The following is a 24,576-nucleotide window of genomic DNA, read 5'->3' on the forward strand; positions in this document are numbered from 1 at the left end:
ATTCTGTTGCCCCAGAATTCTTACTTTCCTTCTTTTGACAAGGGCTCAGTAGGAGGTTAGAATTAGACAGCTGAAAGATTAATCTGTCTCTTGCACTCTCTCATTTTTTGGGAGATGGGGAGGAATTTGATTGTTTGCTATGTGACTATTTTAAGGTAGTGATCTTATAGAATTATTTATTAAACTTTTTTTACATCTACTTCAGTTAGTAGTGGACAGCACATAAATCTGATTCAGCACACCTTGGTAACAGAGTTGTAGTGCTTCAGGGTCAGCGTGGTTATGATTTCCAAAAGTATTTTTAAGGACACATGCTGTCCTATTGGTGCTAATTTGTTCCAAACCTTATAAGCCTGCCTGATGATCTTTCCTCCTTCCTAATCCCCCTTCTGTTGCCATCCCCAATCTACAAAGACTTCAGTGATTTTTTCAGTATTTTCATTTTGATTACTGCTTTACCAAAGCAGAGAGGAAGGATGGTCCATGGTTAGGACATTAGCATGGGACTCAGGAGAACTAGATTCAATTCCCTGCTCAGTCATTATTGACCTGTGGGACTTTGAGCAAATCACTTACCTTTCTGTACCTCAGTTACCCCTCTGTAAAATGGGAGTAATAGCACTTCTCTACCTTTGAGGGGCACATGAGGATAAATACATTAAAGATTGTGTGGCACTCAAATACTATGGTAAAGGGAGCTATACAAGTACCTAAGATAGCAAGATAGGTTTCCTCTTGAATACTTTCTCTAAAAGTATTATTGTACAGGGACTGATAAGGAGACACTATTTCTGATGCAAAGTGAGCAACTAGAAGACTTGCCGCAGGAGCAGAAAATGAGGAACAGCTTGCTAGTATAACTTCTAATGAGATCTGATAACCTCTGACCCACTGGTAAAGAATTCTGTTCTTCTCAATGCCATATACCAATACATTTAGGAAACATTTCTCTACAGATTCATTAGTTACAGTATATTTCTGTTGCTTCTCTTTTATTGTATATACTGAGAAAAATCATCTTACCAAAATACTTATCTCAAAAATACACACTATAATATTACCTGGCATTTTGTAATGGAAATGTTCTTCCACTAGGCTAATTTTGGTAGGACTATAGTCTCCACTTGTGTCGCTCTTGCTTAGGTTTACCTGTTTAATAGGAAGGGAGTATTTGATAACTTATTTTGTCAAACACTTGAGGCAAGCAGCTAAATTGCTTTCTGTTGTAATAGTGAAGACATTTCAGTCTGAAGTGCATTCTTCAAATTCCACAAACCCTGGCTTTTGACTCAGTGATCTACTCTACATTACACTTTTTCCTCTATCAACATTGCCATTTCAATGTCAGCTCCACTGGTGGTGGCCACTCATGTTTTAACATGTCATTTAGACCAGCTATGAGCAGAATAGACAACCTGGGGATAAAAATGCTCATATACACTACTACTTCCACTGCAGCTTGTGTTTATTCAGAAATTCTTAGAACATTTTAAAGTTCTTGTAAGCTAAGTTTGGAAAGTATCTGTTCTTTTCTGTTGATCTTATAGAGATAAAACATTGTCTTTCCCTACACGAATCATAACAAAATTCAAAGGAAAATCACAATACTGTGAAAATTTCCATGTTAAGATGGGGGAATGAAGGGTTGGAGAGCGAGCCCACATGCACTCACCTTACAGAAGTGGCTCCTGTCCTGAAGGTCTGGACCTGGCTCCCCACTCTGGGCACTATGACCTTGTGCATGGGGTCACAGTGCCACTCAGGTTTGACTAGTCCGAGATTAGGGTTGGGGCACCAGGGCAGAGGGTCTTATGCGGGTAGTTGGTGCTCTGTCAGTGGGGCAAGGAGGCAACAGCAGTGAAGGGATTTATGTGTATTGTCCCTGAAGAGGTCTAACTGAATTTTCATACCTGTGACTCTACACACCCTTTTCCCCTACCACCATAACTTTTACTAAATGTACCATGATTGATTTAAAAATGCCGTGACAAATCTGCAGGCCAATACATTGCATACAGTACCTTAATGAGAGGTCTCCAGGAGAGATCTAGATGTTTAAAAGTAGTTGGTACATCAGGGAGAGCCTCGATAGCCTTCTCATCTTTTACTTTCTCAGCTGAATTCTGGATAGTAGTTTTGGGGGCTCGAAGATCCCAAAAAAATATGGAGCTCCACAAAACCAGAGATTGTAGGTTATTGCTCTTCATATGCTTAAAATCATGTTAACTTTTCAATAAACTTTTGTTAAATAATAGTTTATCTTCTATTTTCAAAATCACTAAAGCAATAGATGCAAGAGTGGGGGGAGCAGAGAAATGGTGAACTGTATTAGTATTAGTATAGTATTATAGCTACTTTCATACTCTAGTTACTCCACATTTTGTCCTCAATCTGTTCATATAGCTAAATAAGCATCAAACAGTTTGCTTAAGAAAACTACATACTCAGTGGATGAAATCCACTCACTTGCATAGAGTTTAATTACCTGGTCTGGGAATGGGTCTGCTATGCAGGCCCACCACCCCTCCGCCTGCTATTCCAGCCTCTGGGTTTGGAATAGCATTCACAGCCCTGCCATCCAGCTGAGGAATATAAAAAATGTCCTACTGGATCAAACTCAAGGTCCAGCTAATCCAGCATCCTGTCTCTGACAATGGGCAGTAGTGGATGCTTCCTGAGCGAAATGAGCTGTACTGGCAAAAGGACTGCGTGCAGGTCTAATTGCATCTACACCACAGCTTTTGCCAGTATAGAAATGTCGTAAAAAAACACACACACTAATTGCTGTTACTATTCGAGCTGAAGTTTACAGTGTAGAGATGGCCTTAGCTTATTTAGCAGCCTCCTGTGCATTAATGCAGTTCTGTGGCCTTCCAGGTCAATCTACGTGGGCCAGCCTTTTCAGTGGCACAGAACGAGCATGAAAGTACCCCGTAAGGCTGTTCAGCTAGTGGACCCTAAACCCTGCCCTTATGCAGGGCTTAAATGGTGTGGTGGTCTGCTGGCCCTCTGCCACAGGATGAATTTCACCTATTCCACTCAGCTTTGCAGGAATTCAGAACCTGGTCAGTTACACCATGGAATATATGCTGAAACAGTTTGCAGAGAGAAGGAATAAGGCATATTTGAAAACCCTTTTAAAGGAATTTGGGAGATGTTTTGTGACTGTTTGTGCCTATGAAAACATTTGTAGAATGCAATACCAGTCAGGAGAGCAGGTTACAAGCTGCACACAAACTCCGATTCTGTTTTCAAAAGCAATGCCCATTCTGTTAACCTGTAATAATAATTAATAATACAGAGTGGGTGGGGATGGGAAATGGAAACAAATTATTATCAGCAAAGCTATTGCTTCACCACCTATAAAATGGGCATTAAGAAAGAGCACATCTCACGGTTGGCTGTACAGCTATCCTTTACAGCTGTGGAAGTTAGGGCTCACTAGCCGATTGATATGCAAATGAAACAAACACATTTTACCAAAACAAACGTACTTCAAGCAAATCAGTAGCACCCTGATAGTCAAATGCCAAGCACCTACAACTTAAAATGAGGTCAATGAGATCTTAAGTTGCTGGCACATCTGAAATCAGGCCCTCAATTATCAGATTGTGATTACGTAATAGCCCTCTTCTTGTAAGTTACATCCTACTTGAACAAATAGCAAATCAATGAAGAATTAATGGTAAACAACTACATAGTGAAATTATAATTCAAAAGGTGAATATCTCAAATGACACTTGCTTACAGTAATTATCAACAATTTAGTTTGTGTATGTTGGGGCTGTGTGTGTTTTTCCAGTAACTATTTTCTCCGAATTGATCACTCTTTATTTATTCCCTCCCTTTTTAGATCAAAACAGCAAATCAGATTTATGTTTAAACTTATTCAGAAAATAAAAAGAATAGAAAACAAAGTGCTGATGGAATAATGCATGTTATTGATCTCACTGATGTTTTCAGACCTATTTCTCAATCTCAAAAAAAATATATTTACACAATGAAATCTTTGTCTGGAAAAAGGTTTGCTTACTTCCTGCTCATTGGCTAAACCTGCATTTATCAGCTACTCAGCAAAGTTGTATCCATTCTTTTAACATTTTATAAGCCATATCCTACTCAACTTTCTCACACAAACACCGCCATTAAAATCAAAGGGTTATTTGCACGAGTAAGGAAGTCTGAATGAGAATCCAAATGTAGTTTTACTTTTTATCATGCAGTGCCAAGAAATGGCCAATACACATTCCGAATTTGTTTGTATAACAAAGAAACTATGTCCCATATTGCCAAATATAAGGCAAATAATGGAATTTCACTATCAGTATTCTTCATCAAGCACAGCCTGCCTATTTGCATCTTAGGGAGACCTAAATGCTGAACATTACAACAGCTTTCTGAGGCCTAAAGCTTAGGTGTTCAGGAGTGTGAAAAATTCTGAGAGACAGTTAAGCTGATTTGAGCCCTGGTGTAGACATCACTAAGTTGATAGAGAATTCTTCTGTCAATTTAGCTACTCTTGGGAGGGTGGATTTACTATAGTGACAGAAAAAAACCTTTCCATCATTCTAGTATCTACAGTACAGTGGCATAGCTGCAGCTGTGCCACTGTAGCATTTGTGCTGTGGACATTCCCTGAATCAAACCACTGGTAAATTTGTATGTACTCTTCTGGGGAGGTTTTGTCTTTATATACATAGGTACAGTACCAATAGGGGGTTGTGGGTACTATCATAATATAATTATTGATAAAGTACAAATGTATTAACCTTTCTTCCAATTATATATATGCATTGTCCTTTCCACACCCTTCACTCCACTGTAAATGCAGTAGCCACTGAGTCTTAAATTTTTTTTTAGGTGATCTATGAAGTTATTGCTTTAACATCTTGATGTCAGGCTAGAAATTCCCACAGTAGAGTGAATATATTTTGAAATCCCATCTGTAGTCATCAAAACATCAATAATGTAATTATAATTCTGAGTAGAGCTATAGAAACCTTACAGTATAGTCAGCTATGTAACTGAGTCAGCTATAATAAAAGGTAGGAGTGGAGTACCATCCTAAAGTACAGTGAGCATGAGAGGGACAGGACCCTGTTTGGTATTCTAGGATGCAGTCAGAAATATTGAGGCTAAGTACTACTGACATTATTATAAATAATTTCATCTTGTAACACCTGATCTGCAATTTACATTGATTTTTTATTAGTGGTTTGGAAAAAATATAAAGAAAAATAATAAAATATCAATTAAAACTCACCTCAAAGTAGTCTGGCAGCCAATGTATATCTGTGATTACTGTTTTATGGCCATATTCTATGGAAGAGACTGCACAATATCTCACAAAATGTGGTTCCTTACCACTTTGTTGTGCTTGTATAAATGTTGGCTAGAGAAGTTTTTAAAAGATACATTTTAAAAGGTATGTTTTGCAAAATACAACATTAGTTATCACGAAAAAAGAAAACTTCACATATTGTTAATGACAATGTCCCTTTACAGTATTTTAGTTCGGTCTAGAAACCTTTCTAGGGGTATGATGCAAAGCACATCAAAGTCAGTGGAAAGTCTGTAAGCTTTGAATCAGGCCCTGGCATACCATACTGTAAAAAGAATGTCCACAATGCTCCACTCCCTCCAAAATAGCATGATTTCTTCCACTGTGCTCTCAGGCCTTCCTTCTAATTACCCACTTCATATCCTCTTTCCATTCTCATCTTCATGCCTTCTTCCATACCACCCACTTTGCCTGTAACTCTCTCTCTCATCTCATGAGCCAAACTTCCTTCCATCTCTCTTTTAACTCTGGCCTTTAAAACACACTTCCATACACACTTTTAGCACTGAGCAGGGCAAAATTTCTATTCAGCTTTCAGTTTATACCCAATGTATTATATTGATTTGATCTATTCAGTAGCTTCCTTGGGTTTAGGGCTGAGTAAACTGTTGGTCCTCAATCACAGTGCCCTATTGAATCTCTGGTCTGTATAAATGACAATAGTATTATTGATCTGAGTTGATGATGTAGATATGAGACTTGGATGAAGATTTATTTTGTTGTCTCATGTATCTGAACACAAACAGTCTAGCTGGTACTTCGTTGGGCTGTCGTCATTTTAAGGCTGGATCCCCTTTCCCATATTTATTTCCTAATTTCCTCTCATTGTTCCTTTTTTAAATTCACAGTAGGGAGTTACTACAGCACTAAATACGTAACTCAAGTACTAACCATATTAACAGCAGTGTTCTTGCTTCCACCAGCACCAGTTTTAGCATTCTGCAGCTTCTCTTCATACTCAGAAATGTCCCACAGTACAACCTATTAGGAGAAATGAATGTCATTCTGAAGTATTTTTTCTGTTTAAATGATAGAGTAAAACATACTTCTGAAATGTAATCTTTAAGACTACAAGAAGAAGGAAGGCTACTAATTGTACCACAAATGGAAAGTGGTGGGTTCTTTTAAGGTATTGCTTCTGCAGAGCTACACTGTAGCAGACTTGTGCAACAGACTACAAGTCTGAGAACCATCTTAACTAGTTAACAATTAGGTGGTCTGTGCAGCTTGCCTTGATCAAGCATTTCAAAGTGCCACCTGATTGCTGAAGCTGTCGACTGAAAAACTGTTTCTATGACATCACATCCTCAGGACTCAAAAAGGATTCGATATTTCTATGAATGATGAAAACACTTACAGACAGGATAACACATTTATAGGGGATATGAACTTTCATATTTCACAGACCAAAACTAACTGATGAGATTTAGGAATAAAACTTCCCCTGTCCATAAAAAATGTCCAATCCTTTTTTGAATTGTTCTAATCTCCTGGGGTCGTAATACCTTATGGCTCCACAGATTAATTATGTCTTGTGTAAAGAAGGCATTTCTTTTTTATCAGTTTAAATGCTTTTATCAGATGTTTTTGTATTCTGAGAGAGTATAAACATGTATGCCCAACTGTATCTTTTGTACCATTTATCATTTTATATATCTATCATGTCTATATTTTATTTTTCCTCTTTAGAACTAAAAAACAGGAGAACTCTAAAGATGGGAAGTATTCCTTTTCTGAAGCCACAATGAAGTACAAACAGGGACATGGCCTGGTGCCAATGGTAATAGACATGCAGGTACTATTGGACCAAGGAAAGGCCCACAGTTCTGTCATATTGGAGATGAAGAATAAAGGCAGCATAGCCCCACCTAAAGACAAGCATCTACTGAAACCAACCATGAAGAAATTATAGACATTTATATCACAGACAGCTTTGGCATCGCCTATGGCAAGGAAGCTAGTCTGATCTGCTATACCAGATCCATCACAAGATCACAACTTATTTACATATCCTCCCCCAAGGTCCTTTACTGTACATGTGGTCTCTGACAAACTAAGGGAAAGTGTACAGCGCAACTCCACAGGACAGAGAGTCAGTTTGGAAAGAAGACATTTCTTAGTGGTACTATCTATGTGCACCATGAATTACAAGACTATGATGGCACACTCTGAGGTTTCTTGCACCTTCCTTTGCTGTGTCTGGTGCTGTCCCCTGGGAGACAGGATACTGAACTAGACAGACTACTGATCTAGTCAAGCATGGTAATGTCAGTGTTTTTTCAATGAACTGCAATCAGTGGATTAAAATGCTCAGTTTCTGGAACCAAGAGCCCTGGATGGGTCTAGCGTCTTCAGTTAGTCCAGCCACTTAGCTACAAAGAGTGGACATTTTTAGTCAACTCGGACTTGGGTCCTTTTAGTGGCTCTGGGACAGGAAGAATAGTGTGCAATACTTCTAAGAGTGGCAACGTGTAGAGGCAATTCTATGGAAGAGAAACTTGCAATACTCATTCCGATACATTTTTCTGTTTTGTTAAGTTATTTATTAAAGGACGAAAATGAGAGTAAATGAGGGTCACTGTCTAAGCAGTTGTCAACAGTATGAGGAATTTCCTCAGATAAGATAATGCCTATCCTATCAGCATTATTTGGTGTGGAATACTCTCTTGCGCTGTCAAACATCTCTCACAAGGGGGATTTAGACCCCGACACAGGTAGGGAACTACTAGGAATGTGGCTCCATAGGAAACTATGCTGCTATCAGAAAAAAGAGAAGGAAGAGGGAAGTAGAAAGTAAAGTGCATTCAATGGGATTTCCTTGATTATCCATGGGTTAAGAGATTTCATTCCCCATACCTGCACTGTAAAGGTACAAACCTGTTACACTACCATAGTAGGTTAATTTGTACAGAAGTTGAAACATGGGAATTTTCCCAAAACTGTTGTGATTTGGCCATGTCTATTTTGACTGTGCTTCATGAGTTTATACAAGCTATCAAGTTTGCTGCCATAGTGCATTTTTCATTTGTTCAAGAACACTTAGTAATTACTGAACACTCACTACTATTTAGTGCGGATACACTAATGTAGTAAACTAAAATTTAAAAATGAATATTGTTCTAGCCCGTCAATATAGAAATTAACAGAATTAAAAAGAAAGGAACCAACACCTGTCCATTTATACAGCCTCCAGCAATGATATTGGGATCAGATGGACAGAACTCAAAGCAATAGATGTCTTCAGGGCACTCCAGCATTAACTAAAAAAAAAAAAAAATCAATTGAGAAATACAGCCATGTTGGAAAGATTGTTCCTTTGTTGTTTGAACACTTTGAATATTTTAAAATCCTGTTTAAATACCTGAGGGTGAATAGGGTCAGAGAAACTCCAAAAAAGAATTGGTGACTTCCGCAACAGCAGTTTACCAGACTGGCTAATTCGTTCTTCATAAGAAAGCCGCTCTGTTACTGACACTGCTATGATCCCTGATTCAGGGGAAAATAAAAAAAACCTCACTGTCAATAAAGGGAAAATTTTACCACCCAAAAAAAAAGAAAAAGCCCATATCCACTTCAAATGTTAATGGCAGTGTTAATTATTGCTTTAAAGGTGACCTACAGTGGGAAAAATTGTCTGTCTCCTTTTTATATACATATCCATTTTTTTTAGGCTCTTTATAAATGAGTGATGGAAGCTCAAGACCAGAATAGAACTCAATATTTTTGCTAAGAGTCTTTAAATTATAATCTCCAAAATGGATCAATGTGCCAGACATGGTTATGCTCTTGGGCACCCATTGTGAAAACAATTCCTTTGTCATCATACTTAGAAAAAAGGCAGATTTCCTGTGTGTTGTGCAGAGTTGACTATTTGTGTGCTCACAGCTCAGCTAGAACACAGTTGTACCTTCAAACAATGGAATGTGGAGCTGCAATACCCCAAAGGGAGCATTGGGAGGCACTCAGAATGTCTCCTGGTGTTCTCTGTGCTCAGGTGGAGCCACTCCTCTTCATGGTGTGGCATTAGGCTTGCCACATAGCCAAGTGGTGGGGAGAAGGGGAAAGAGAAGCAGGGCCCCATGGAGCAGTGTGTACTTCTAGGAGAGTATCAGGAAGCAATTAGGCTCAGTTGGAGTCCCTTTAAATGGGTCTCACAAGGAAGAAATTTCCTTCCATTCTATCCTCCTACTATACATTTGCAAAATAAATCATCTGGCCCACAATGTTACCTCTGAGTTCTACACAATATCTCTCCATATCCCATACACTTCATCTCAAATCAGTACTAAATATGTTTTCCACTTAAAGGCCAATAAAACCTTTACAAATTTAAACTTTAAAGCTCTCAAACTATACCTCCGGATATTCCAGGCATGAACTGAATATTCTATAAGAATTACCATAAATGGTTGGGTGCCAGCAAACACAGCTAACTGTTCTATGCTTCAGATAGTGCAGGTCTGTAAACGATTGGTATTCCTTAAGGTAAGCATCTGACTTGCCACCAAAGGCACTTTCATCTTCTGCTAATGCTTTCCAGTCATCAAAAAAGGCATTCATAATTTCATTTTGCTGCAGTGCTATTTCCACTCTGTTATGAAAAAAAATAGTTAACATTTTCAAAAATGTCAGATGTGATTATTTAATGGGATAATTACCTACTAATTGAGTAAAGAGACATCTTTCATTTAAAAAATTATGACCACAACCCCAAAAGTGGTATACCCAATGGTTACCCAATGCTGGTCTCTACTTTCAAGAGAGCCCTTCACATTCAAAGACACTTATAAAAAAACAGACATACTATGCTATCACTTCACTTGTGTGTGCTCAGATAAATTTGACTTCAGTGGGTTGGGATTAGGCTCTTGGAATTTATTGCCCAGTCCTGAAGTCCTTACTTACGTGAGGAGCCCCAAAGACATCAGTGGTCTTCTCAAGTGAGCAAGAGCTGTAGGATTGGGCCCTCACAGTTTATAGCTCTTCCTTCTACTGAATCCAGTAGAGGAGTCATAGGGCCAGATCCTCAGGAGCGAGCTCCCCTGTCAGCATAATAAAATGACCGCCATGAGAGGCAGTAGCTGTGTCGGTGGGAGAAGCTCTCCTGCTGAGATAGTTCTGTCCACACCGGTGCTTAGGTCGGTGTAACTTATGTCATTCAGAGGGATGCCTTCTTCACACCCTGAAGCAACATAAGTTATACCAACATAAGTAGTAATGTATATAAGGCTTCCGTGGTATAAATAGATAGAGTTCCACTGACTTTAATAGAGCTACGTCCATTTACACCAGCTGAGGATCTGGCCCATAATCTTTTGTTTGCCCATGAAAGTGAATGTGTCATGGATGTATTACTTGTTCCTGTAAATGAATGTGATGTCAAAAACCTATTATAGTATCAAGTAAGAAGAAAAAATAGGCTAGGAAGATGCAAAATATAGAAACATAGGAAATGAATTACTGGACCAGATCACGGTCCATCTAGAGTAGTATTCTGTCTCTGACAGTGGCCAATGCCTGTTGCTTCAGAGAAAGGTGTTAAAGCCCCCTTACTGGATGGATATGCAATAACATTACCATGAGGGAAGTATTTCAATAATTAGCAAAAGTGACAGAGTATAAAAAAACACATGAAATGAATGAGACATATACTTTAAACTTCAGATGGTTCAAGGTTTCTGTCAGTAAGGAAATTTTTAATCAGTTTTTAACAGCTGACTAACATGTTTTAGAAATTTGAAACCACCTTCCACAAAGCACAGTATCAGAAAAGCATGGATGGGGAACATATACATCAGAGAATCCAGTTTTTTGTCTTTATTTTAAAACCAAGTTATAAACCTTAGTATGTAGTGACACCTCTTGTATAATTGTATACTGTATTACTTAAGGTAAACTTTAATGCATATTATTGCAACATTTTTACCTTAAAAACACTGAGATGATAAATTCTTTCAGCTCCTCAGATGACAAACACAGCTCTTTTTCTTCATCTGAGAACTCTCTAGGAAAATACTGTGTGGCTGCATTTCTTGGATAGGTCCTAAGCAATTTGGAATAAATTTTAACACAGGTAAAATTTATTAAAGATTTTTTAAAAGAAGCTTTATGAAGTACAAAAAATGGAAAGCTAACTGTTATTTTTTGCTAATGTTTGTAAGGTGATCTGGATTGATCCTACTTTGGTAGAGGGATAGAAGAGGGTAGGTGTACAGTATTTGAAAAGGTGCTCTCAGAAGACCTGATTCTGCTCTCACGCTGGATTTACAACTGTGTAACCCCATTGACTCCAATGAGTTAGTCCTAATTTACATTACTGCTCGAGAGCTCAGAATCAGGGCATAAATTAGTAAATAAGGGATTGTTTCCTCTTATAATTATCCAAAACTGGTAAATCCATCTCACACTTACCACTTTGTTTGAGTACTCATTTCCCTTACTTTTGGAACGACTTGTGCACCAACATCTTTTTCAAGCTTCTTAATGCTGAAATTTTTATCCTGGTAGGATGTACATTCAATGTAGCCATCTTTCACACTTGAAGCATTTCTATCAGTAAATTTGACCTTTGAACCAAACTCTCTGCGCACTCGAGAAATCATATATTTAATCTGAAATACACCCAAAATATGATATTTTCTGAAATAACCATAGGAAAACTATTCTTGAAGGCAAGTCCTTTGAAACAATGAGGTTCAGAGATCTGCAAGGTCACGTCTGCTGGTCACTTGTATAGAGAGTTCACAAACATTTCTAGGTTTTGAAATTCTGTTTCCCTCTCATGAGCCCAAATCACCAATTAGTGTGTGTTGTCATATCCTTTTATCTTTCAAAATTGTACAGGAGCCTCTGAATATTTTTTTCATTACTCTTAGCACTAAAAGGTCTAATTCTGTTACTCTAATGTATCAAAATTGTCCCTTTGCCTAAGTAACTACCTCAATTCTCTCTGGGTGAAATTTACCCCTGGTTTGAAAGCCACCACAAAACCTATACACCACTTAAATTCAATCCTATGTTGACAGAAGATTCCAGAACATACAGAAGAGAATACTGCATCCCATTTAAACTACATGGAGAATTTGGACTTCCCTGAGGTCAATGGGAGTTTTGCCATTGACTTCTTTGGAGCAGGATTGGGCCCTTAAGTAAGTAGAATATAATTACAATTATCCAAACTGAAGTTTGGCAAAGAGATCAAAACTACCACACCAAACCTTACAAATGGTGATGGGGATGCTTAATAACCACAAGTGCCATGACTTCTGTTTTACATCTCTAGCAGCAGAGTGCCTCCACTGCAGTCTAGGGCATTGGATCATGTATGGACTTAGATGGAAAGGAAAACATCAAATCTCTTCCTGCAGCACTTTCAGTTTTTCTTAGCTGCCTAGCTAATTCCAACTCTCCTTTGACAAAATCACAGTCAAAGCTGGGATGACCACAAGAATTTCAGGCATCACTCTAAATTTTCTGCATTTGGTTCATTTAAGGATCTTCTTTAATTTTATTTTAGAGAATTTGTGTGAGAATACTATTTTGATTGAATGAAATCTCTAAATTCTGACCTTGCTAAGAGATTCTGTAACTGATTCTTCTTCAATTTCCTTTTCACTGCCAAGAGAGACCCAAGGTTTGCGGACAGGAGGTTTATAAACGTATTCCTCCAGTGTTCCTTCTTTAGTCTCTCCTTCTTCTTCCACTGCCTCCGGAGGCTATAAAACAAAGTAATTGCAAAGAATAGGTTTATAGTTTTTCATATATAAATGTTATTTAAATGTAGGTACAAATTATAGGCTCAATCTTGTCAATTCTTATTCATACAAATACTCTCAATGTAGTCAATACCGCTGCTCACAGGAGTAAGGATTTGCAGGATTAGACCCTTTTAGCAATGAATTTTCCAATAAATACTAAAGAGACACTGTCAACTTGAAAGCAAGTCAGTTTTTAAAAACAAGTTTAAAATAGTTTCATGTATTCCACCTGCTCCTGAATCCCCTGTGCAATCATTATTTTATTTTCTACTAAAATGCTTTTTTCCCCTCACCTGCTGCTGTGTGACAGACCCACACAAACAAAAGAAGAAAATGACTAAGGCCCTGATCCTGCAGTGTGTACTGCACTTGGGAGCAGGGCCAGATTTAGGGGCATGCAACCCAGGCAACTGCTTGTGGTGCCGGGCTTGGGAGGGCATCAGGCTTGGGGTGCTGTTTTTGTTGTTAGTGACAAAAGAGAAAATAGAACGTTTGAAATAAAATGTTTCAGATATTCCATATGTGGATTCATTTTTCACTAACCTCCTAGAATGTTCTGGACCTTTATAGACTCTCATGGAACCTTCCAGACTTTCTGATAACTACATTTTCCTTGAACCTCCTAGAATGTTGTCAGCCATGCCCTCACAGGTATATAAGGAGCGGGGTGTCGCCAGTCAGTCAGTGAGATATAAGAATGAACTGAAGTGAACTGAGAGCCCAGCTGTGCTATTGTGAACCTTTTTTACTGTGTAAATGTGAAAATGTGCTTGTGTTTTAAGACTTGAAGAGTGTAAGTAACGAGTAATAAAGGACATATTTAATGAACTGCCAGAGATATCTATCGAACCCGTATCTACACAGCAATATAAAAAATACTGTTACTTCTTTTGCTATGCTTAACACGTAATGTTTGATGACTTTCTAAGACTGCAGAACACAGACTTTTGCTCTCCCTAATATTATTTGTTTTCCCCCATAGAAAATAAAAGATGCCCCCGAAGAAGCCTTCAGGAGCTCAGTATAGGAAGCAAAAAGCTCAATTGCAATCTAGTTTGCAGTAAGGGGCAATTTGATGAGAAAATATCTGAAACAGAACAACATAGACTGGGCTTTAGGCAGTAGTGATCGTCCCAGTGCAGAAGAAATTGAGGAGTGAAGTGTAAATGTGGAGATCCTATTCCTACGGAATTAGCAGATTTACCTGAAGATAAGGAATGGAAATAAGAGGAAAGTGATGGAGAATCATCCAGTTTTCGTGGTGGCATAAATGAGAGAAGAACGTGGCTCACATGGAAAGGAGAATAATGATCAAGAAAAATCTGTTTTACATGGAAATGAGAGAAATGATAAAGAAGAATCAACCTCGCATGATGACAGAAACAGCAGTGAGGAAAACTGCACACCACAAATTGATACATCAGATCCTGCTTTATGGTCAGCAATCCTAAACTCTGCTGATATTGATCGTACAATTTTGAACAGGCTGGGCAAAACTGAGAATATGACATTTCCAGTAAATGAGCAGAAATGACACTTCTCAAAGTCACATTGAAAAAAGAGCTTGAGAATGGTGAGAAACTGAATCAGCGTTGGTTAGTTTACTCGAATCCAACTGTCAAAGTGTTCTGTTTTTGTTGCAAAATACTTGACAGGAATGCCAAATAGTTGCTTGTGCTTTCTGGGTACAATAACTGGCATAACTTAGCTGATGCTCTGAAGCAACGTGAAAAGTCACCTGGCCATTTTACGGCCTACTCCAAATGGATGGAGGTCGAGTTCAGGCTCAACCTGAATAAATGCAGAGATGCAGAAAACCAGCGCATTAAATGTAGAAACCCAGCATTGGAGGCATGTGCTCGAGTGTCTGATCTCAATTACCCTCTTCTTTGCAAAAAATAATTTGGCTTTCTGAGACTCGTGAGATAAATTGTTCACTGAACATAAAGGTGATTTCTTTCAGTTTTTTTGGTAGAGCTCTTTGGGAAATAAGCTATGTCATGTGTGAGCACCTACGTTGAGTAGTTCATAAAGAAGCTATGGACCATTAATGCAGCAAAAGAATTAAAAACTAATTGATTGACCTTATGACAAGGAAGGTGCTTGATAACATATTGTTGCGACTCAGCAAAACGAAGTACTATGCCGTAATAATGGACAGTACTCCTGACATCAGTCACAGTGAAAAGATGTCATTTACAATACGATTTGTTGACGACAAGGATGGCTATATCCAACTAAAGAGACACTGTCTGTTTCCAGTCTGTGGATCACTCCCTGGAAAAGGCCTAACAGAACTGTTTATGAACATTTTGAATGAGAATAAAATACAATTTCAGGACTGCTGCAGCCAAGGCTACAACAGCAGCACAATGTGAAGGGAAGAAATGGCAGCATCCAAGCAAGGATCCTTGTGCTGAATCCAAGAGCTTTTTTCATGTTTTGTGGCTGCCATTCCTCAACCTGTCTGTGTCAGACACAGCGTCGTCTTCTTTAGGTTCGGTATCTCTCTTCCGAGTACTGCAGAGGTCCAAAGAATATACATCCTGTTTTCAGCATCAACCATCCCATGGAAGATCCTCATGGACAACGTTACAAATCTGACCATGAAGCTGCTATGTGACACTCACTAGGAGAGCTGCACTGACAGCGTGAGGCCAGTGAGGTACAAGTGACTGAGGTTTACGATGCCCTGATGGAAATGGTGCAATCAAGTAAAGCTAAGGCCAGAATCTGACACGAGGTGCAAAGCCTGGCAAACCAGAATATTGACTTCAAATTTATGATCTCAATTGTGATTTTGCACGATATCCTATTCCAGCAAATGTTGTAAGCAAGGCATTACAAACTCAGTCGATGGACATCATGACCGCTACTATTTAGATGAGAAGCTGCCTTGATTTCGTTGTGGACTACAGAGACAACAGATTTGAAGATGCCATCACTGCTGCCAAAGAAATGGTGGAAACTTTAGTAGTTGAGCCTGTCTTCAAGGAAACCATTATTCATCAAAAGAAGAGACAGTTTCGTTACAAGGGCAGAGATGAGGTGATGGGAAACTTGGAAGATAAATTCAAGAGGGAGGTTTTTTTGCTCGCTCGTTGACACTGCTTGAGTGTCCATCGAAGAAAGGTTTGAGCAAATGAAACACCACAAAAAGACCTGCAGGTTTTTGTATGATTTTAGTAAGCTGAGGGGGACAGGAAAACATTTTTGAACAATTGCATGAATTTTAACCAGACGCAGACACATGGGAAATATTTGGACATCAATGATAAAGACCTCGATGTCGAATTGGACAACATCCATCACATTTTGCCACACTCGAAGCACTCTCCACTCCAAATTCTCCGATTCATTCATGATGTAGAGCTGAAGGACCCTTTTTCTAATGTGTGGATAGCTCTGAGGACTGCCAGTCACAGTCGCGAGTGGTTAGTGCAACTTTTCGAAGCTCAGGCTCATTAAAACATAGCTTCCATAGACAATGGCTGACGAGAGACTGACATCGCTTGCTATTTTATTGGTTGAAAATGCCATTGACCAGTCTTTGGATCTCTCTGATGCTGTGCTGCAGTTTGCAAGGGCAAAGGTGAGAAAAGCAATCTTTTGAACTAAAGGACTAGGGTTAACATTCTTAGGCTGTCACCTACTGTAACACTGTTTAATACTGGTCCCACCCAATGTTGGTGCACAGTTCAATTTCTTGACGTTAGTATATTTCAGCTATTCTTAACATTAAAAAGTTTCTATAAGCTTAAAGGAAATGATTTTTTATTGCTTATATATGGCATGAATAAATACAGATTTACAGATCCTAGTGTGCAAATTTATTGTCTTATATGACAGGGATAAATCATGCATCAAGTCGTGAAATGGGCTAAAATGCAATAAAAATAGGGTATTACAAAGTTTTAACAAATGGATGGGGGAGGCATCATTTGGTCGAGGGCCAGTCCTGCTTAGAGGTCACAGGCGTACATACAGTGGTGCTCCTGTGCACAATGCATTGAAGAATTGAGACCTAACTAATTAAGGATCCAGTCCTGCAAACAATTAGGCATGTTAGTAAGCTTAGGGAAATAAAGCATCCTACTGTGTGTACACTCATGTGTACATATACTTGCAAAAACAGTGTCTAAAGGACTATACAAAAATTGTTTGTTTGCAAATGTACAAAATGAAAACAAGAAACATATTTGTCTCTAATCTTTCAGTTATAGTCATTTTAAGTGCTTCTTGTAACCACAGTAGAAAAAAAAATTAAAATCAAAAGTGACTTTCAGTTAACAGGTTAATGTTTTCCTTTAATGTTTACAAATATATGAACCTGGGGTTAATTTAGCATTCAAAATATATTTTCTAAGTACAATTTGTTGAATATAAATATTCTTCCTTTGAAGATCCATTAGCCCATTAATTATAATGTGCAAAACTAGAGATTTTGCACATGTGATTAGCAGTTATATAAGAAATAGTAATCTTAACACCAATCAAGTTAATGGCAAAAATCCCATTGACTTCAATGGAGTTGTGATTTCACCCAAACTTTTTCAGTATAAATTATAGATATATTTTGCATGTTAAGACTAACTTCAGTGTAAACTTTTTGAAAGTTGAGTGCTTTAAATACTTATTAGTGAGTACAATACAGATCTTCTTTTCATATAATTGAAGAAGATCCGTATCGATGACATTAAAAAAAAGACTCTGACTAGCCACTGTTGCATTCCTAAAACTATAAGATCTGGAAAGCTAAACTCATTTCAATAAAAATTAAAATCAGTATATGAGACAATTGTGCTGATAGTACAGTACAGGTTGAAATGTTGGAGTATGAGGAAAGCTGATGAACATATGATATTGATTCTAGAAATTAACTGGCTGAGGGGAATACTGAGAGTTTCAAGACTGCAGAAAATAAAAAATTACATAAGAACATGGCTACGGCAAGAAATAATGCTGAAGATCCAAGAAAGACAACTGCAATGGTTTGCATGTGTGTCAAGAATAGACTTAGAAAGGATACCAAACATGGTGATAGGTACCAGAGTGCAAGGAACTAGAAAGAGAGGAAAACCGAGGATGTATTGGATAGACATAGTGGAAAATGATATAGAACAAAATATTTAAAGATGAGAGAAGCTGTGAAGCTGATACAAAGTGGTGGAAAAGCTTCATTCGGCTCCATCGTCACTACTGAGCCGATGGATGGGAATCAAAGAGAGAGAAGAGAAGAGACTATACAGATGTCAGTGTGTGTGTATTTGTAGCACTCTGAGTTTTTTTTAAGTATGTAGAATAATGTGGAAGTGTGTTTGAATTTTCTTACATTTAAAAAGCTTTCCTTGGCCTCTTCAGTTGCAACAAGATAAAAATTCTGTCCATATTTGAACTCAGTATCTAAAACTAACAGAAGTTCTTCCCCTGGATAGTCCTGCATGAATAAGAACAAAAAAGTTTAATGCATTCAACTTTTACATCCAATTACAACTGACAAATTAATCTAAGATCTGTAAAATTATGAGCTAGATATTTAAGTAGTCAATATCAGAAAACCCAATCCTGAAGAAAAAAATTGTTAAATGCAAAGAACTGTAATTATGTATTGGAAAGCAGAAAGCAAGTAATGTGCAAAAAAGGATTGATCCTATGCTCATTGAAGTCAATGGCAAAATTACCATTGACTTTAGCAGTGCAGGATCAGGTCCAGAATTTGTAAAAATTTATAAGCACAGAGGGCTGTTTTGCCCTCATGTATGTGTGCAGTTCTCACGGATGTCAGTGAAAATTTCAAGGGCATAGTCAAAGGCATATCTAGATGTATTTCTACTTTGTAATATACTAATATTTATTCCTTTTTAAATTTATTTTTAAGGATTACATATGAATATGAAAAATAGAAGTGAAAATACATTTTCCTAGAGTATTCACAGATAGACAGATGAGGATGGGCCTTACCACTGAAAATACATGGTATGAGGGTTTTAAAGTTAGAATGAAGGGGGTTACGTACTAGGACAATTTTTTTGACCGGGTGGAAATCAGAGACTGCAGCTCTTGTCTTCATGTCCTGAATTATGTCCTCTTTTTTCAGAAGTTTGTAAGGTTTTTCTTCTGTGATATCTTCATTAATTCGACAATTAAAAATTTCCTGCGTTTTTTCGGTGAAAACTAATGGAAAGATCTCTGGGTGGCCTAGAAAAGATAGGGCAGAGTTGGAGGGTGAACAAAATGTTTTCCTTTGAAAGGCTGACAGTATAGGAGATACGTCCTTAACAGTTCTAAATCTTACTTACTGCTAGTAGCACAACTTTTGAACCGCTGTACTTATAGTTTTGGTACATTTGGTGGCATAGATTGTAAATTCAATATGGAAAGACAACATTGTATTCATGTTGTAAAAATCTCTACCTAACACATTTTGCATAATCAATATATATTATTTAAAATAAAATGTATCAAGAAAAAAGAAGAATGAATTAACAAGCATCCTGTGCTATGCTATGGCAGAAATTTTGTGCTAGAAGTTGGCTGTGTGGAGGGCAAAGAAACATTTATTTGCTGCAACTCTAGCATTCACAAAATAATGATCAGCTGATTTCTTTAAGGTGGTGGATAGCCTGGTAAATCTGAGTCATATCTATTCTTTGGCTGAAGAGAATCCTTCCTGGAGTATGGAAATGTTGTGTTACTGTGGATAAAATTTACAGTGTTCAGATTAAAACGCCTGCATCTATAAAAACCACAATAACATATGGAGAGGACAAATGCTCAGTATTTTCTGCTTCAGTTTTGTTCAGTGTTACTCACTAAGATGCTGGGGAAACTTCATTCCACAGTCTTCACTTATCCTTATTCCTAGCTTGTGTTGACCATTAGGGAAGTATTGGTCCTTTGCTAGGGGAGATGGCCAATGATACTTGAAAGAGAACAGAGAATCAACTGCTCTTAAAGTAGTTTGTGCACATCCTCTGCTCAGAAATCCAGCTCTGGATGCTGATAATATGTGCAGTTAGTGACTGTATTTGTTAATGTTTTGTTTGAGATTATGGAAAAGGTTGCAGTAAGACAATTTCTTGATGCCTCTGACTATCTTGATGCCTCTGACGTCCTAAATCTTTGTCATTCTGGGTTTTGACTATTATATTTGCATTGGTCAATGACCTTCTAGCAGTGGATAAAGACAGGATTCTTCCCGATATTGTCAAATTTGTCAGCTGTCTTTGCTATAGTTAATTATGAGGTTTTGTTAACTCACTGGAAGACCATACTGGTTTAGACAGAGCGGCCCTCTGATAGCTTTGTGTGTCCAGTGTTAGGCAATTGCTCTTCTATCTCATGGATTCTCTCACATGGGGTGCCGTAGGCTTCTTCTCTGTCACGTCACCCATCTTGTTCAGTGTGCATGAGGCCAGTAGAAGGATTAGTGAAGAGGCCTGGACTGAAATGCTTTATATATACTAATGACACCCAGCTCTGTGGCCCTGATTGAGGAAAGCCCTGAGTCCATCCCTATTCAGGACAGCAATTAAGCCCATGCCTAACTTTAAGCACAGGCTTATGTACTGTCCTGAACAGGGAAGCTTTTCTAAATTAAGACCCTCATCTCCATTTCATCCTGTCTAGGGTGCAGTTAAGTCTATTTCTCAATTACTGGATGGGACTGAAGCATGAATAAAAGCAAGCTGATTGAGACTCAAACAAGATGAAACTGAGGTGGCAATGGTTAGCTGAGAGGAGCAACCGGAGCATATGACAAAGATTATATCTGCCTCTTTGATTGAGATTATATATCCATTATTTGTTACTAAAGTGTGAATTTTGCTAGGTTCCTACCTGCTTTTCGATAATCAAAGAACATTCACTAGGACTGTGACTGTGTCTCCAAAGCCAACCTTGGCACCATAATCTATGGCTTTGTTGTTTCTACTTAGGATGACTGCAGTAAGTTCTAATGGGAAGGGACTACACCTTACATCTATTCAAAAGCTGAAGCTAATGTAGAAAGTGGTGGACCCACTTGTTAAGTGATGTAGCTCACCCTGAATATGTGATACCAGGGGCATCCCCAGAAATTGACATGGTATGCACCCGCAATCCCTGGGCAGCCATGCCCACTGCTGCCGCTGGCCCCAGTAGCTAGCCCACCAAGTCTGCACCATGCTCATTCCTCACCTGCCAGTCCAGCCCACGCAGGTGCAGTGTCATTCCCTATCTTTGAGAGGCGCAGAGGCTGCTGGAAATGGGGTGAGGCTGGACAGGTCCCTGGCGGGAGCCCTGGTGCAGGAGCCAGCCCAAATGCAGCAGCAAGAAGGAGCAGCACTGGCTGTCCCACTGCCAAGTGTACTCACTCAGGTTTGGCCACCTGACTGAGCACAGGTCATGGTACCAATCACTCAGTTTTGGCTCCATCACTCCACCTGTCATGACAGAGGGCCAGAGGAGACAAATCTGCTGCTCCTTGCTGCTGCCAATGGTATGCACTGTGCATAACATGTATATGGCTCCGGGTGCTTTTGTGTGACACTGGTGCTTCTTGAATTGCATTGTCTGCTTCTTGGCTTTGGATGGAATGTAAGTAGTTGGTTATGACCTAGGCAAGGCTCAAGCCAATAAAGCCTTTATATCTGAGAGACTGCCTTTTTGCTCTTCCAATGCTGCCATATTTACAGACTACAAAGGCATTCAAGCTGGATCTCTCATAGCTTATTAGAGTGGGAGCTGTTGAGAGGACATTCTTCATAAAGGATCCTAAGATTTGATCTGAAATAATGCGCATCAGCTGACCTTCAGGGCAAGCTGCAAAGCACTTCTTTTCAACTGGTTACTTAGGGAATGGAGAGGGTTCCTGGGGACCTGAGGGGCCATGTGGGTTTTGTTTTGTTCTCAGCTGCTGGGCTGGATTTTGTGAGATCTGCTGGTGTTCCATTGCTTTTGTATTTCTTATTGTTATAAGAACAATCCTGTATTTTGGCAGGATATCTGAAGCTTGGAGCAGGAATCTTTTTGTCTATTTTAAAGTGAAGTAGGTAAATCTAAAATGGGGATATTGATCAGCTTGGTAGACATGCTTTGAGAAGTCATTGCAAACCTAATCCTTTTAGAACTCACAAAACAATAAATCCTTTTTAATCTCTATCATCCAGGAAGCTAAATTTCTCAATCGGCCTATCACTTAACATGTAATGTTTGATAAATCTCACATTTATCCTTTAAACCCTTTCACGGCTGGTCCTCTACTGCATCCGTTCTGCTGCAGTCATCCACTAAAATCAATGGACTATTAAGTCATTCCTAATATATTCTGCAATATGTCCGGTGTGTTCTACCTGGACTTCCTATTACAGAACATTGTGTAGCATGCACACAATATACACACAGCATTCATGTATCTATTTGCATCACGAATGCTAACTAATATTGCACCGCTTTCCTTTTCTATATCACTTAGATTTCAAGGATTTTCATTTGTGTGACCTTGCAAGAGTCTGTATGTTCTCTCCGTCAGACATTTTATTACAACATCCCTTGGGATGAGGCGATCAGGACATGAATCCTTCTTTGGTCTAGCGTTTTGACTAGAAGAACTCACCATGAAGAATAGTTTGCACCAAAGCCACTTGAGGCATTTACTCCTAAAGAATTGAACATGTTGTTCTGCAGCATTCCCCGGCCCCTGCTGGCCCAGGGAGTGAAGGATGTGGTCAGGATACAGACAACTTTTACAAATTACAGTTCCTTTTGCAAAGCATCTCTCTGAGAAATAAAATTACCAACTGTTCTGCATGAGGACGGCAACAGTGCTAAAATCCCCAGTTCCTCTACTGGGGAACTTTCCAACTAACTACATCATGGGTAGGCATGTGCATGTCATGTCTTCCCTGCACGCCTCTTGCCATCTCTGTTCCTGTGAGCCAACAGGACAAAAATCCAAATCTCTGCAGTGCACAGACAGCAGGATTTTCATTTATTTCAGTTCCCAGTTGGCTCAAGAGAATGATTGGACAGGGGGAGCAGAGGAAAGCACAACATGCACATGTATCAGTCCTCAAGGATTTGCTGCTCCAGGGCTGTCCAGGGCTGGTGCCGAGGGTGCAACTAAGTGGACTCGTACCCAAAGTGAAATCAATATAACTTTCCCATCCCGACCCATAACATTTTTGGAATCTCCTTCTTGTGAAGTTATCAGAAAGGAAAGAAAATTCCTCCCACCTGACAGAAAAGTGAAATGAAACCCAAGCAATTAGTTAATTCTCTCTAAGTATCAAACAGTCCTAACTGAGAATAATAGTGATTTTCAAATAGCTTGTAAAATAAAACAGCTGTACTGCTCTCAAATGATAGCACATGATTTAAAAAAAAAAAAAAAAGCCTCAGCTAGCTGCATAAAATCTTGTCCTTCAATGTTAATATAAAATCATTTTCTCAACCTGATGCAGTTTCAGTATCGCATGGAACATAATGAATGCCCATTTAAAATTAATTAAAAGTACTCTAGACAAATCACATAGGGAATATACTGTAAGCAACTATCCTGCATCAGCAAAGCAGGTTAGATGACCTACAAGGTCTTTTCCATAACTTATTTCTATAAGACTAAGTTAAAAATTAAGAATATAAGAACATAAGTACAGCCACACTGGGTCAGACCAATGGTCCATCTAGCCCGGTATCCCATCTTCTGACAGTGGCCAATGCCAGGTGCTTCAGAAATAAAGAGAACAGGTAATCATCCAGTGATTCATCCCATCGGCCCTTCCCAGCCTCTGGAAAGCAGCAATCCCTGCCTTTCCTGGCTAATAGTCATTGATGGACCTATCCTCCATGAACTTATCTAATTTTTTTTTTTGGAACCCCGTTGTAATCTTGGCCTTCACAATATCTTCTGGAAAGGAGTTCCACAGGTTCTGTGCAATGTGTGAAGAAATACTTCCTTTTGTTTGTTTTAAACCTGCTGCCTATTAATTTCATTTGGTGACTCATAGTTTTGTGTTATGACGAGTAAATAACACTTTCTTATTTACTTTCTTCACACCAGTCATAATTTTATAGACCTCTATCATATCCCCCTTTAGTCATCTTTTTTCCAAACTGAAAAGTCCCAGTCTTATTAATTTCTTTTCATATGGAAGATTTTCCATACCCTTGATCATTTTAGTTGCCCTTTTCCAATTCCAATATATCTTTTTTCAGGTGGGGTGACTATATCTGCATGCAATCTTCAAAATATGGGCATACCATGGATTTATAAAGAGGCAATACAATATTTTTTGTCTTATTATCTATCCCTTTCCTAATGATTCCCAACGTTGTTAGCTTTTTTGACTGCCATTGCACATTGAGTGGATGTTTTCAGAGAACTATCCACAATGACTCCAAGATCTCTTTCTTGAATGGTAACAGCTATTTTAGACCCTATCACTTTAAATGTATAGTTGGGATTATGTTTTCCAATGTGCATTACTTTGCATTTAT

General features: G+C 38.6%; 2 protein-coding genes across 4 annotated transcripts in view; one reads left to right on the forward strand and one right to left on the reverse strand.

The window, feature by feature from the left end:
• The window catches only part of DNAI3 (dynein axonemal intermediate chain 3), a 46,889-nt gene that overhangs the window by 12,346 nt on the left and 9,967 nt on the right, over window positions 1–24,576 (reverse strand). For both annotated transcript variants that reach the window (XM_067538550.1, XM_067538549.1), the window contains 13 exons: window positions 19,115–19,296; window positions 18,431–18,535; window positions 12,910–13,056; window positions 11,753–11,952; window positions 11,268–11,384; window positions 9,742–9,932; window positions 8,703–8,827; window positions 8,512–8,601; window positions 6,233–6,322; window positions 5,264–5,392; window positions 3,204–3,277; window positions 2,022–2,169; window positions 1,062–1,149 (listed from right to left, as the gene is read on the reverse strand). In XM_067538550.1, coding sequence (XP_067394651.1) covers window positions 1,062–1,149; window positions 2,022–2,169; window positions 3,204–3,277; window positions 5,264–5,392; window positions 6,233–6,322; window positions 8,512–8,601; window positions 8,703–8,827; window positions 9,742–9,932; window positions 11,268–11,384; window positions 11,753–11,952; window positions 12,910–13,056; window positions 18,431–18,535; window positions 19,115–19,296 — 1,686 coding nt within the window. The remainder of the gene's footprint in view (window positions 1–1,061; window positions 1,150–2,021; window positions 2,170–3,203; window positions 3,278–5,263; window positions 5,393–6,232; window positions 6,323–8,511; window positions 8,602–8,702; window positions 8,828–9,741; window positions 9,933–11,267; window positions 11,385–11,752; window positions 11,953–12,909; window positions 13,057–18,430; window positions 18,536–19,114; window positions 19,297–24,576) is intronic.
• Window positions 12,859–24,576, forward strand: part of MCOLN3 (mucolipin TRP cation channel 3) — a 46,384-nt gene continuing 34,666 nt past the window's right edge. For both annotated transcript variants that reach the window (XM_067538552.1, XM_067538553.1), the window contains exon 1: window positions 12,859–16,690. The gene's annotated coding sequence lies outside the window, so the exon portion shown is untranslated. The remainder of the gene's footprint in view (window positions 16,691–24,576) is intronic.

Source organism: Emydura macquarii, unplaced genomic scaffold (assembly GCF_026122565.2).
Source record: "Emydura macquarii macquarii isolate MOO-44397 ecotype Brisbane River unplaced genomic scaffold, CSIRO-AGI_Emac_v2 contig_480, whole genome shotgun sequence".
Taxonomy (NCBI): domain Eukaryota; kingdom Metazoa; phylum Chordata; order Testudines; family Chelidae; genus Emydura; species Emydura macquarii.